The sequence below is a fragment of the Crinia signifera genome, chromosome 3, assembly GCF_055691185.1.
Source record: "Crinia signifera chromosome 3, ASM5569118v1, whole genome shotgun sequence".
Classification (NCBI taxonomy): Eukaryota; Metazoa; Chordata; class Amphibia; order Anura; family Myobatrachidae; genus Crinia; species Crinia signifera.
Genome location: NC_139219.1, coordinates 246,663,650 through 246,677,473, shown reverse-complemented (window position 1 = coordinate 246,677,473; position 13,824 = coordinate 246,663,650). Strand labels below are relative to the sequence as shown.

Here is a 13,824-nt window from a genome sequence, read left to right as displayed (position 1 = left end):
CATATCGATCGAACGTGCGTACACATGTCACTTTTCTTTCGATATGGAGCCGTCCTGTCGGAAGAATATTAAGCAGCAAAGAACCTGCGACCGACCGACCGTGGACGGCCAAGAGCGTTTTTGGCCGTTTATCGATCGCAACGAAGGGATCGGGACAGCGTACACATATATACAATCGAACGGCCGTTCGTCCGCAGATCGGAAGAACGGCCCGACGATTGTACATATGTGTACCCAGCTTAACCCCCTTGTCTCACACCCAGCACATGCTAACCACAGCCCCCCCTTATTCAAATAAAAATATTAAATAATTATTTAAATGTCTAATCATAACAACTGAACACAATTCTGGCACTGTTGTTCATTTGGGAGCTATAAGGAAGACCCATGTTCCATTATGTAGCCCCCTTTATATGGCTCATTAAACTAGATAAGCATAAATCATATATAGAGATATTCTAATAACAGCAAGGAATTTTTATTATTTCTGAATTATAATTATTTTTTTACTTTTTCCTATAAGTTTATGAAAAAGTCTAAAAGTAGATATTTTAATTTAAAAAAAATTGTGGTTAAAATAGAAAGCGAGCAGAACAAAAAATGTATATTGACATATCAATATTAAAAATTTGTATAATTTTCTACACTTTATTAGCAGGACTTTATTGTTATAGATGAAGATTTTTTTCAAGGGTTCCATTTAAATCTGCCCTCTACCCAGGTCCTAGCTGTGTTCAACCCAGGTCAGGACCTGGGTAGAAGTACCGTGTAAATGGACATGGGTTGACCCATTTACACCACCGCTGACTTGGGTCTGACCCGCCGCTGACCCAGGTTTTTGCAGAGGTTTTTATACATACCCTCCCTTTTTGTTGCTCTCCTTCCCTCCCCTGAGTTATACAATATTATATGGTGCATCTCATATCATTTGTACTGCATTATTTTTTCAGGAAAAAAGTCTTATGTTAGAAGAAAAAGAAAAAAGACATTTGGGTTTATTGGTGGTGGGGAGTGGCCAATAATGATGTGCCTAGGGGCAGCAGTGGCCAATAATGATGTGCCTAGGGGCAGCAGCCAATAATGATATGCCTAGGGGCAGCATGATGGTGGCAACTTCCTGCAGTCCTTCAATCAGAGTTTTCAGCACTCCCGGCTTCAACATCAATATCTAGAGAAATCAATAGAAAATATGTAAAGCAAATAATTTTATTTACATATATACAGACTTGTCCACATACAGCTGTCCACAAATCAAGGCAAAGTACCGCAGAGTGCTACTTACAGTAGCTGCACCAAAACTGGGGAAAATGTAGCAAAATTAAGGATAAAGTAGCAAGTTAACCAGTGGTGTAACTATGGGGGGTGCAGCTGCTATGGGTCCCAGCCGTTTGTGGGGGCCCGAATCCCAGCAGACTATACCCTGCAGTCTGTCCCGTGGAACCCTCAACCTCCCATCATCGGCAGTGGTCACGCAATGAAGATGGAGGTGGACCAGCTGATCCAGCCTCTCCTACCCTGTTCTACCCTGTTCTGGTGCTGTCGAGCTGGATGGCAGGATCTAGGCCACTGCAGAATCACAGAAGACAGTGAGACCCTGCGCCAAAGTGTGGGAGGACTAAAGACCTGGCGCCGATGTGCGGGAGGACCAGAGACCCGGCGCAGATGTGTTGGAGACCCAGCAATGAGAAAGACACCAGCCACCACTGCTGCTGCAGGACCAGGTACAAAGCAGTGAGCACTGCTTGCACTGATGGAGGAGGGGGACAGCGCAAGGTATATAATGTACCTGGGATGGGATTAGATGTTAAAAGATGATGCCTGTCTCAACCATTGCAAACACTGCCCCCCTCTCTCCTCTCTTTCTGTGTCCACTCATTTTCTATTTCCTCGCTCTCACTTCCCCTCCCCCACACTGTCTCTATCACCTTTTTCCACCACACTCCCCCCTCTCTCTTTTTCCCATTTCTCCCCCAACCTTCTCACTTTTGGCGGGATGTATTAATATTCATCGCTGCCCTTCGCCATGCCCCTGCCGCGATGCCAGCACATATATACTAACATATGCGGCTGGCATCGTGGTGCTCTCTCCCTGTCTCTCCCCCTTTCCCTCTGACACCCTCTCTTCCTCTCTATCTAATTCTCTCTCTGTGACCCTCATTCTCTTCATGACACACCCTCTCTCTCTCTCTCTGCCCCCCCTTTCTCTGCCTAACACCCGCTCTCTCATTCTCTATCTCCGACACCCTCTGACATTCTCTCTCACTCCTGATCACACCCTTTCATTTCTCTCTTTTGTTCCTCCCCACTCTGCTCTCTCTTTCTCTAATTCCCTCTTTTTCCAGGAAGCCATCTCACTCCACTTCTGCTCGCCTAAGGAGCATTGTAGTGACAATAGTGGGGGACCCTTTTAAAATTTTGCTATGGGGCCCACAAAGTTCTAGTTATGCCCCTGTAGGATAGTTAGAAGGAAAAAGTAGCAAATGAAAAAAAAGAACAGTACACAGGTTAGATCTGATACAGTGACCACGGCCATGCATCATTATGCTTCATCTGTGCCTTTATACCAATTCCTTTGTGACAAAAGCCTAGTAAACTATTTATGAGCTACAGTAAGGTTTGAGGACAACAGAGCACAATAATGGAAACATAGCAGGAAAACTAGCCAGGTTCGGGAAAGGATGCAGCATGGGAATGGCCCACGGGTTCTCACAACACATGGCGGAAGAGGGATCGGTGTATGAGGACACACCTGTAACTCTATAACATTCTGTATGGAAATAATCTTTCTACTTACCCTGTACACTTTTGTTGGGGCTGCTGTTTCCTCTGGTCAACCTAATTACATTGGATATTAATACATAAAGCATTAATAAAACTTCATTATTCTGAAGATGATTAGAATAGAGCATGGGTTCTAAAAGTCAGTCATCAGGACCCCACACAGTTCACATTTTTCAGGTCACCCCGCAGGTGCACAGGTGCACTCATTATTCATTGACACATTTGAAAATATCCACAGGTGGAGCTAATTATTTCACTTGTGATTCTGGGCCAGATGCACTAAGCTTCAAAAGTGATAAAATGGAGAGTGATAAACAAACAGCCAATCAGATACTACCTGCCATGTCACAGACTGTGTTTGAAAAATGTCAGGTAGGAGCTGATTGGTTGGTTGCTTATCACTCTCCAATTTATCACTTTTGAAGCTTAGTGCATCTTGCCCTAAGTGAGGAGACCTGCAAAACATGCACTGTGTGGGGTCGTGAGGACCAACTTTGAGAACCTGTGGAAAAGAGAATAAAAAAGTAACACGATACATACTTTTTGAATTTAAAAACAAGACCGCAGTAGATGCCCAGGACAGTTATCACACACAGCAGGGTGCAGATTATGACAGCAATGCAGATTATCAAAGTGCTTTGTTCATGCTGTTTTTTTATATCATTTTCCAGGTCTTCCAAATAATCAGCAAGATCCCCTAAAAGTGAAAAGATATTTCTATGTGATTTCTTACAAATTCTTAGCTCTTTAAAACTATATATTGTCATCATCTTGTTTTATAGTATTTTTTTGAAATGCTTATTCAGTATCCTCTCCCACACCCGACATATGATTATCCAACCATCCCCATTTTCAGTAGCAGGGTCAGATGCAGTTGTGTCTATTGGGTGTGCCACTACATCTTGTTATATATCACTGCTACATGTGTTGTGTAAATAATTATACACATCATATCCTGGTAGGCAGAGGCAATGGAGTCATCTGCCGCCGGGCTCCTGCTCCCAAGGGTCACCTCTCCCCCCCGCAAGTTTAAATCCGTTAATTAAAAGCCATCTATATCACTTATGTGGCTGACTTCCCTTCCCAACATCATTTTTGCAAGTGTCACACTCGGTATTAGAACCCATGACCTATTTTATTGGAGACAGACACCTTACTGATTAAGCTATTTGGGGGGCACAAATATTTATCTTGCCTCTGGGCTACTGGGACGAACTTACGCCCCCTGCTGCTAGGCAACATATAGGTGAATTCACACTATATAACAGACACAGCATACCTCCCAACTTCTGCCCGTATGAAATAGGGACACTCGCGCAGCGAAGCCGCGCGAGCGCCCGAAAAGGGGGCGGGGCATATGCAAATGAGGGCGCGGCTTATGCTAATTAGCCGCGACCTCATTTTCATACGAGAATAGACGCTGTGCGCATGCGCACAGCGTCTATTCTACTAGATTGGGGGTCTCCCAACTGTCACCCCCCGCAGCGGGACAATGCCTGCCGCGGGTGGGACAGCGGGACAGGACCCGAAAATCGGGACTGTCCCTCTAAAATCGTGACAGTTGGGAGGTATGGACACAGGGCCTGGTTCTGGTTTGTACACTGCTGCCATAGCTTTGGGACCAAATGCAACTTCATGCGGTAATTTACCATGCTGAAAAAGTGTCGGAGCCTCGGCTTTAACAATGATGGCTAGTCTGTTAGAGCCCCGTTTTCCTTGGGAGTTACATGACCTGATACCGTGCATTACCACATAGACTCTGAGATAAGTTCCCAGAGCTATGGGGTAACAGCTTTGTGGTTCCCATGATCAGGACAGTTAACACGTTTTTCTGTTCGAGCCTCATTAGATCGACATTAACTGACGCCTGTGGCTGAACATTGGCTGCCATGAGCTATAAATGAAAAGCGCTGGCAGATCAATTATCCTGCAGGAATTTACCCTGGTTATTGAATTAGACCCTCAGCGTCTTTTGTCACAGTTGTGTCACTGGCTTCATGCTAATGATAGTATCAGCCCTTCCCCTGGTGTAAAAGGGTGCAGCTAAATGCGGAAGGTCTGAGACACCCACTTTGTGCATATGCACAGTAGATACTGTAGTACTACTTGGGGTGTCCACAAAACTTGCCCCTGCCTTGTACTAGGTGCAGGTACTACATCACAGCGTGGCAAGCAATGTCAGTGATTAGTACTGTATGTAACCAGTTATGCAGCATGCCCAGGACTATCCCATAACACGCCTGTAATAGGAACCTTCCCCAGACATCTGAATAGCCACTGAAAAGCCACTGCCCAGGAATGCTAGGGAAGGTTCCGGACACACTGGTTGACACACTGAAAAGGTCAACATGCAGTAAGTCAACATTGATAAAAGATCGACACAAGGAAACGCCTGATATTGCAATGGTCAACACATAATAATCTCACTCGTTGCCGACATGGATTGTAAAGTAAGAACAAGTCGGTTTTAAAAAAATCATGAAAAACTTGAGTTGACCTTTTGTCAAAGTTGACCTATTGCATGGTGGTCTTTTCCATGTGTCGACTTACTGCCTGTCGACCAAATGTGTTTGACCTAGACACTGTCGATCCATTGACTAGTTACCGCCCAGGAATGCCCCACACATTTCCAGTACATCTCTGATTACTCATAACTGTCTCTGTACATACAAACAGTATAACGTATGCTTGTTTGTAGGCATTTTTGGGCACATGCAATAGAAGAATATAACTGAACCCTGTGAGCCCCCAGCGCTGCGTGCAGCTCAGAATCAGGCCACCAATCTCATACATTACCTCTCATGTCAGTGCTTGTCTCCTCCTCCGCAGCAGCAGCAGCAGCAGCCATGCGCGCGTTCATTATTTCCAAGGATTCTAATCAGCAAACAAAACAAAATCATATGAATCCAATCATAACCATAAAGCATCTTACACAAAACTTAAAACAAAAAATATTATTAATAAATGAATATGTATTGTGCTGTATGAGGATCTCTGGCAGAACAGCTGTCAGTAAGACACTATACTGTCAGAAATAACCCAAATACAGGTTACATGTCAGAAGATTGATTCCTATCATTTATTGTCACATTTCAGATATGGGCAGACAGGGGTATAAAATGGGATCCGGTTAGCATAACGCCAATCAGGATGCTGGCAGTTAGAATACCACTGTTAGGCATTAAGGGGGTATGGTTAGAGTTGGGCTGCAGGGGAGCAATGGTTAAGGTTAGGCACTAAGGAGGGAGCGCTAGGGTTAGGCTGCAGGGAAGGGATGGTTAGGGTTAGGCACTAAGGAGGGAGCGCTAGGGTTAGACTGCAGGGGAGCGATGGTTAGGGTTAGGCACTAAGGAGGGAGCGCTAGGGTTAGGCACTAAGGAGGGAGCGCTAGGGTTAGGCTGCAGGGGAGGGATGGTTAGGGTTAGGCACTAAGGAGGGAGCGCTAGGGTTAGGCTGCAGGGGAGGGATGGTTAGGGTTAGGCACTAAGGAGGGAGAGCTAGGGTTAGGCTGCAGGGGAGGGATGGTTAGGGTTAGACACTAAGGAGGGAGCGCTAGGGTTAGGCTGCAGGGGAGCGATGGTTAGGGTTAGGCACTAAGGAGGGAGAGCTAGGGTTACACTGCAGGGGAGGGATGGTTAGGGTTAGGCACTAAGGAGGGAGTGCTAGGGTTAGGCTGCAGGGGAGCGATGGTTAGGGTTAGGCACTAAGGAGGGAGCGCTAGGGTTAGGCTGCAGGGAAGGGATGGTTAGGGTTAGGCACTAAGGAGGGAGCGCTAGGGTTAGGCTGCAGGGGAGCGATGGTTAGGGTTAGGCACTAAGGAGGGAGCGCTAGGGTTAGGCTGCAGGGGAGGGATGGTTAGGGTTAGGCACTAAGGAGGGAGAGCTAGGGTTAGGCTGCAGGGGAGGGATGGTTAGGGTTAGGCACTAAGGAGGGAGCGCTAGGGTTAGGCTGCAGGGGAGCGATGGTTAGGGTTAGGCACTAAGGAGGGAGAGCTAGGGTTACACTGCAGGGGAGGGATGGTTAGGCACTAAGGAGGGAGCGCTAGGGTTAGGCTGCAGGGGAGCGATGGTTAGGGTTAGGCACTAAGGAGGGAGCGCTAGGGTTAGGCTGCAGGGGAGGGATGGTTAGGGTTAGGCACTAAGGAGGGAGAGCTAGGGTTAGGCTGCAGGGGAGGGATGGTTAGGGTTAGGCACTAAGGAGGGAGCGCTAGGGTTAGGCTGCAGGGGAGCGATGGTTAGGGTTAGGCACTAAGGAGGGAGAGCTAGGGTTAGGCTGCAGGGGAGGGATGGTTAGGGTTAGGCACTAAGGAGGGAGCGCTAGGGTTAGGCTGCAGGGGAGCGATGGTTAGGGTTAGGCACTAAGGAGGGAGAGCTAGGGTTAGGCTGCAGGGGAGGGATGGTTAGGGTTAGGCACTAAGGAGGGAGCGCTAGGGTTAGGCTGCAGGGGAGCGATGGTTAGGGTTAGGCACTAAGGAGGGAGAGCTAGGGTTACACTGCAGGGGAGGGATGGTTAGGGTTAGGCACTAAGGAGGGAGCGCTAGGTTTAGTCTGCAGGGGAGCGATGGTTAGGGTTAGGCACTAAGGAGGGAGAGCTAGGGTTACACTGCAGGGGAGGGATGGTTAGGGTTAGGCACTAAGGAGGGAGAGCTAGGGTTAGGCTGCCGGTAGGGAGGGTAAGGGGAGGGTTACCATAATTAACTAAAAGGTGTCCGGATCCTGGCTGCTGTCGGTCTTCTGACTGCCGTCATCCCAAGTCCTGGGATCCCCATACCATCCCATATAAAAGCTCTGTAATGTACTGTATGATGTGTCTTACACAGTGCTGAGTAGCTTACTTTCAGGAATGAGCTCTTCCTCCAGAGTTTCCCACTCTGACAGCGGTGGATCTAGATCTGAAAACAAAGACAAATGACATTCCTAACAGCAATTCATATTTACTTCACCTGTGCTCACAGTACATGATTCAATAAGTAGTAACTGTAAACTACACATACTAATAACGCACACCGGGGGAGGGGTTATACTGATTCACTCGGAAAGGCACAATCACTCTCTAATGGACAAAACCATATGCACTCCTCGTGGGGCTGATGCAGGGTTGCCTACCCTCCCTGAATGTCCGTGAGGGTCCCGAAAATCGGGTCGCCCTCCCGGCCCCACGGTCAAAACAATATGCACTGCTGGTGGGGCAGATGCATGGTTGCCTACCTCCCCGGAATGGCCGGGAGGGTCCCGAAAATCTGGCCCCCCTCCTGGCCCCCCGGAAAGGTGGGCAACCCTCCCAGATACCGACGGACCCCCACATTTCCCCACTGGCAGAGTTTTAAATTGCAGCGATTCACGGCTTTTTGTCGGAGGGGCCGGGTTAAATATGCAAATTGCGCAATTTAGCCCCTCCCGGAGACCCGAGAATTGCAGGATTTGCATCACTGGGGGCAGGGATTAATGATGTCTCCATCAGGCCCCGACCCCAGTAGTGCTGCTGACAGTCTCCTCTCCAGGGTTCTTCTAGAGAGGAGGCTGTATAAGTTGGCAACCCTGGGCTGATGTAACATGCAGAGAGAGTTAAGGTGCCCATACACGTACCAATTACCCGGTACTTTTTGTGCTAAAATAGCATCGCATCCCATGCACAACATATGCACAACGATGCTATTTTAGCACAAAAAGGACCGGGTAATTGGTACGTGTATGGGCACCTTTAGACTTGGTTGTTTTATTGTTTCTGTGCAGGGTAAATACTGGCTGCTTTATTTTTACACTGCAATATAGATATAATTTTAAAGTACACCCCCACCCAAATCTAACTCTCTCTGCATATGTTAATTCAGCCCCACCTGCAGTTCATATGGTTTTGTCCATTAGGGAGTGATTGTGCCTTTCTGAGTGAATCAGAATAACCCCCACCATCTCATGTATTAGCTCTCCCGTCTGTGTCTGACCCTCAGTCACGGCCATGTTACTTACAAAATATGCCAACATTTCTAATCAGTGACTAGTAAAACATAATTTTGACTGCAAAGCACAGCGGGTTCTGTACCCTTAAGGCAGGATGGCCAGGGAGCAAATTATATGAATACTCTAATTCCCTGATATTTATAGCTGGTTGCTTGTGGAACAGGATAATTGGCTCAATTAGCCTAATAATACACATCTCAACGTATAAAAGGGATACAGAACAAGTACTAGTATCCGTCTTGAAAAAGTCTCCACACCACGAAGGAGACAAAACGCGTTGACGTCATCTTACTGGGACGTTGGGGCTGTCCGCCGCCACTTGCTAACACGCTGTACACACAGCCTCCCGGCGCTCTACTGAAGATCAGCGCACATCTAACAGCACCGCCGTCTGTACATTCGGGACGCTCCGTCCCTCTGGGAAGGAACCAGCAGCTGCCGGCGCCTAAAGTGAGGTGACCCACAGAGGACAATTACCGGCCGCAATCCTCCCTCCGTGAACGGAGCAACCATCAGACCTGACAAGCGGTATTGACCACCATATAAACAGGGGTAGATAAAAAAAACCTTAACTCCCTGCAACCAATCGCTGCATATTCAACTGCTGTATATTTACTGCTACAGATGTGGAGTTCAGCCATTCTCCATCTATATTGCGTGTTACTTACACGTCAAAGTGACTGTTGACCTATACTCATCTCACCCTATAAAACAATAACCATTCATCGGACATTCATTTCATTAACCATACTAACCAGACTAAAATAACAGCATTTTTGAGACGCCTACTAACCATCTGGCATCTATTCATTTGTGTGGCTTATTAACAGCGGAGCACCCCCAACAAACGTCCATTCTTAGTCCCATTAAGGACTGTTAATTACCAGGCTCTACACATTTAGCCTCCAATCCTTCCCCCTCTTTTTATCCTATCCTTTATATTTGTAACTAAGGTATCATTCTAGTCATAGTGTACTTAATGTGTTTTTTTATTTTTCTTATATATGTATTTTTTTGCTCTTGATTATTATCATTAGTGTTTTTCATGTATTGTTTGATGCGATTTATTGTATAAAATTTATACTTTTTTAAGCAGTGTGTCCGTGTCATTCCCTGCACGTTGGTCATTTTCTCATTTGGAATATATACCCTAATTTATAATTGTGGTCAGCAGCGCAATACACACCACCCACCTTTTTTTCCTTTTTCTAGTATTGATTGTTTGTGGGTATAGGCAAACCCACAGGTGTGACTTGCAGCAGCTGCCACATATTGGTTATATTTATATTTACAGACCTATTTAACACCTTATTTTGGGTCTGAATCTAGAGCGCTGGGGTTCCTGCTGGCTGTGAATTGGCTTATCCCCAATCCTACAGTTTGCAAGGAATTAATTTTTTTTCGTAGAAATTCTCCTTGTGTACAGTAACGCCTACAGTATATAGGTGCAGCTCAGGTGTGATGCCAGTCCTGTGTGCATCCAGAACCATGACTTCAGCAGATGGTTTATTATAACATTATTTAAATAATACCTATTTAAATCTGGTTCCGTGTCATTTTATTTGCAAACATGTATATCTATCTGTTGTTTTATTTATAAGATTATGATCCCCTGGTAGACATTATTGATGCCGCCTGGTCTGACAGATCGGACCGGCATAATGAGTACGTGTGTGTGTACGTGTGATATGCATGTTCCTGCGGTCACTTGTGACTTGGGATATGCTGCACATCAAAACTAGCGACATCTTTCATGTTAAGGTTCCAACTTTCCTTCACAACGTTGCCTGGTGTATGTGTGATCTGGGCTGAGGCGGATGTTGGAAAGACTCCCCGTCGCTCCAGGGTATACCTGGCTTAAGATGAACTTTAGCCAAACAGGTTACATGTCAGAAGATCATTTAGGCCATGGATTTATTTTACCCTCTTAACTTTTAATCATGCTTTAATCACTTTTAATCACTGCAGTCTGTCATCTTGAAATGGTTCCATTTCATAAATGTTAAGAGAAAAGAATAAAGCAACTATACTGTACTGTATATTGAGGTGTGGTATGGCGGCCGACCATCAGGATTCCTATGGTCAGTATACCAACATTGGATTCCAGACCGCCGGTACTCTGACAGGGGGTGAGCGCAATAAACCCCCATGAGGGAGAATAGCCGCTGTCAGTCAAGATTCCGACTGATGGGCATTTAAACAGTTGAGATTCAGATCTCAAACACTGACCATCGGAATCACGACTGTTGGGCTGTCATCCGGCCAGTGGCGTAACTATAGCTCCGCAGCCACCGCGGTGGCGGGGAGGCGCAGAGAAAGTTTGGGCGCCGGGGTTCTGCGTCACAGTCCTGTCTCTCCCAGCACTGGCTCCTGCTTCTATAATGAAAACTGACACTTAGAAAATGGCTACCCCCATACTGCAGACAGTTTTCGCAAAATAGGTAGTCACGCCACTGCATCCGGCACCCGTATGATGTGTGTTATAGTGACATACTGTATGTGAGAGGGATTTAATAGCCTACTTTCTGGCAGGACATCTTCATTCTCACTGTCTGCTGGAGCTGAATCACTGTCTGCCGGAGCTATATCTAGATCTGAAAACAAAGACAGTTATACATTGGGGGCATATTCATTAATACTATTCCTAAGCACAAGGCATATTAACTTTTCCTGTGCTTACATCACTCATTACGTAGTCATTGTTGGCTACACATACAGTACTACATAACACACAATATCATATACATTACCTCTCAGGTCTGTGACAGGCTCTCCAGCAATAGCCGGACCACCTACAGAAATACAAGGGTTTTTAATCAGAAATAGAAACTTATGTGAAAGCAAAGCTTAGTATTATATGTGTTTGTACTGAATATGGAGAAGAAATCTCACGTTCAAAGGCTGGCATAGAGAAAATAATTTTTATTCCCATTATTATATCTGTAGAGTTGTATCTTTAAAATACTGTAAAAGCTTATTATGATCCCCCCTTCCTTTTCTGGACCTGACATATGACAGGTTTTCCTCCAGTCCTCTCTTCCTGATGTTTCTGGACTCCTAGCAACCAATCACCTTCTGTCATTTCTCAAACACAGCCTGTACCACAGCAGTACAAATTTGTTCTCAAAATGGGCAACACCATGTGCACTGCAAGTGGGGCAGATGTAACATGTGCAGAGAGAGTTACATTTGGGTGGGGGTGTTGAAATTGAAATCTAATTTGCAGTGTAAAAATAATGCAGTCAGTATTTACCCTGCACAGAAACAGAATAACACACAAATCTAACTGTCTCTGCACATGTTACATCTGACCCACCTGCAGTGCACATGGTATTGTCCATTTTGAGAATAAATTTGTACTGCGATCAAATCTGAATAAGGCCCTAAATGTGAGTGCAGGCCTATATGCTGCTGTAATGGGTATGATGCATTCTGCCTTAGAACACACAGGTACTGTCCTCCCCAGTTAGCAACCTGAAGTGACTAGTGAGGTAAAGAGAGGGAGATGTATCAAACTTTAGATGGAGATAAAGTTGCCCATAACAACCAATCAGCTTATAACTGCCAACTGCATGTTGCAGGAAACCAAACATCTAATCTCTGTGTGCCCCTTTCTAGTTCCAGCAGGTACAGCAACCTCTCTCTCCTGATAATATAGCATTATATTCTGAATTGTCAGATAACTATTTGTGGGAGGAAAGGGATTATACGTATGGGAGAAATGCTGAATGTGGGTTACACTTGGTTTTGAAAATAATTTGTGAAATATTGTAAAATAAATATATTGTTTAGAGAGTTAAGAATTAATGAATGTGACCACACCTGATATGGGCTGTCCATCTGACAGTTTTAAATTAATTCCTTGCAACAGTAGTAGACAATAAATTAACAGAACCATTCTTCTCACTCTCAAAATAGAGAAATAAAATAATTCTTGCTGTTGCGCCCATTGTGACACCACAGCTTTATGATGTCACTAGGTCACATGATATAGAGGTTAGATTTTTTTTTATACTGTATCTACTGTACTATATCTGTGGGTTACTTTATAATGTTTAGACTCGAGTGCAGGTAGAGTGGATGTGGGTACTTTATAGGGGTTAGAGTAGAGTAGAGTTTAAATGTGTGTATGTGTGTTTGTTTATGTGTATGCCTGTATGTTCATTTTGGATTATTAAACACATTTATTAAAGTATAAGTAATAAATAGCACTGCTGCTTAGCAATAATTTGTTATTCTTATATTCAATTTCATCCATCTATGTCTGAGTGTACTTTGTATGTATTAATATGTTTAGTCGGTACTTGTGGAGTATCAAGGCTCCCATCGTATGGCATCGTATGCCATATGTAGTGGCATACGATGGCATACGATGCGATACGATTTTTACCGATTTTTGAGCATTTTGGCTCAAAAATCGTATGCGATCGCATCGGATGCCATACGATGGCATACGATGCGATGCGATGGCACCTGATTTTGCACTGAAATGCATCAAAATGCATTGAAATGTGTATTAAACTTGTGAAATGCCCCCAAATGCCATTTTTCATAGTGCACCACCCCCACTATCAACGTCAACCCGAAGCGTGGCGAGCGCAGCGAGCCCGCGAGGGGCGTCGTTACGCGTCCTACGACCTTTTCATACCCCCACTATCCACGTCGGCGTGGAGTTGAGAATAGAAAGTGTGGCGAGCGCAGCGAGCCACCGAGCCCGAAGCGTGGCGAACGTAGCGAGCCCCGCGAGGGGACGCGGATACCTGTGTGTCACAGTATATAATAAAGCAGTGGAAGGTCGAACTGGGGATTTTGTTCACTCCAGGGTGTACTGTTGCACTGGAAATAGGGGTATTACTCATTTTAGGTGGGGGCATTGAGTCAGCCTGGGGTGGTGAGGCATATATGGGTGGTGTGATAGGAAAGCAAACTTAAATCAAGGTTATAAATGTGAAAATAATGCTGATTATTTTTATTAGCATTATTTTTTTTAAATACTTTTATTGGGAGATTATATAGACAGTAACATTTAGAGACAGAGGTAATAAAAAGAGAAACTTATTTTAACAAGAAAAACGTAAATATCACA

The 13,824-nt window shown here is 45.2% G+C and overlaps 1 protein-coding gene across 3 annotated transcripts; it reads right to left on the bottom strand.

Annotated features, from left to right (window-relative positions):
• Positions 1 to 939: 939 nt before the first annotated feature.
• Positions 940 to 12,646, bottom strand: LOC146062692 (uncharacterized). Of its 3 annotated transcripts, none has more exons than XM_083174749.1 (8): positions 12,561 to 12,646; positions 11,489 to 11,530; positions 11,261 to 11,332; positions 7,616 to 7,672; positions 5,578 to 5,655; positions 3,322 to 3,478; positions 2,795 to 2,835; positions 940 to 1,168 (listed from the first exon to the last, which is right to left on the bottom strand). In XM_083174749.1, exons 1-8 carry the CDS (start codon positions 12,634 to 12,636, stop codon positions 1,128 to 1,130), a joined length of 564 nt encoding a protein of 187 aa, XP_083030875.1. In that variant the 5' UTR covers positions 12,637 to 12,646; the 3' UTR covers positions 940 to 1,127. The 3 variants fall into 3 exon arrangements, with proteins under 3 accessions (XP_083030875.1, XP_083030876.1, XP_083030878.1); XM_083174750.1 differs by having other exon boundaries at positions 7,616 to 7,666; XM_083174752.1 differs by lacking the exon at positions 2,795 to 2,835.
• Between the last annotated feature and the right edge of the window lie 1,178 nt (positions 12,647 to 13,824).

What these genes read in the sequence shown, in the direction of transcription:
- LOC146062692 (XM_083174749.1), bottom strand. Translation starts at nt 12,636, where the DNA reads ATGGTTCTGTTAATTTATTGTCTACTACTGTTGCAAGGAATTAATTTA. An exon ending in CTTGTTTTTAAATTCAAAAA is followed by an intron (nt 2,836 to 3,321) that starts GTATGTATCGTG and finishes CAATGTAATTAG; the next exon opens with GTTGACCAGAGGAAACAGCA. An exon ending in CCCCAACAAAAGTGTACAGG is followed by an intron (nt 1,169 to 2,794) that starts GTAAGTAGAAAG and finishes TGATTTCTCTAG; the next exon opens with ATATTGATGTTGAAGCCGGG.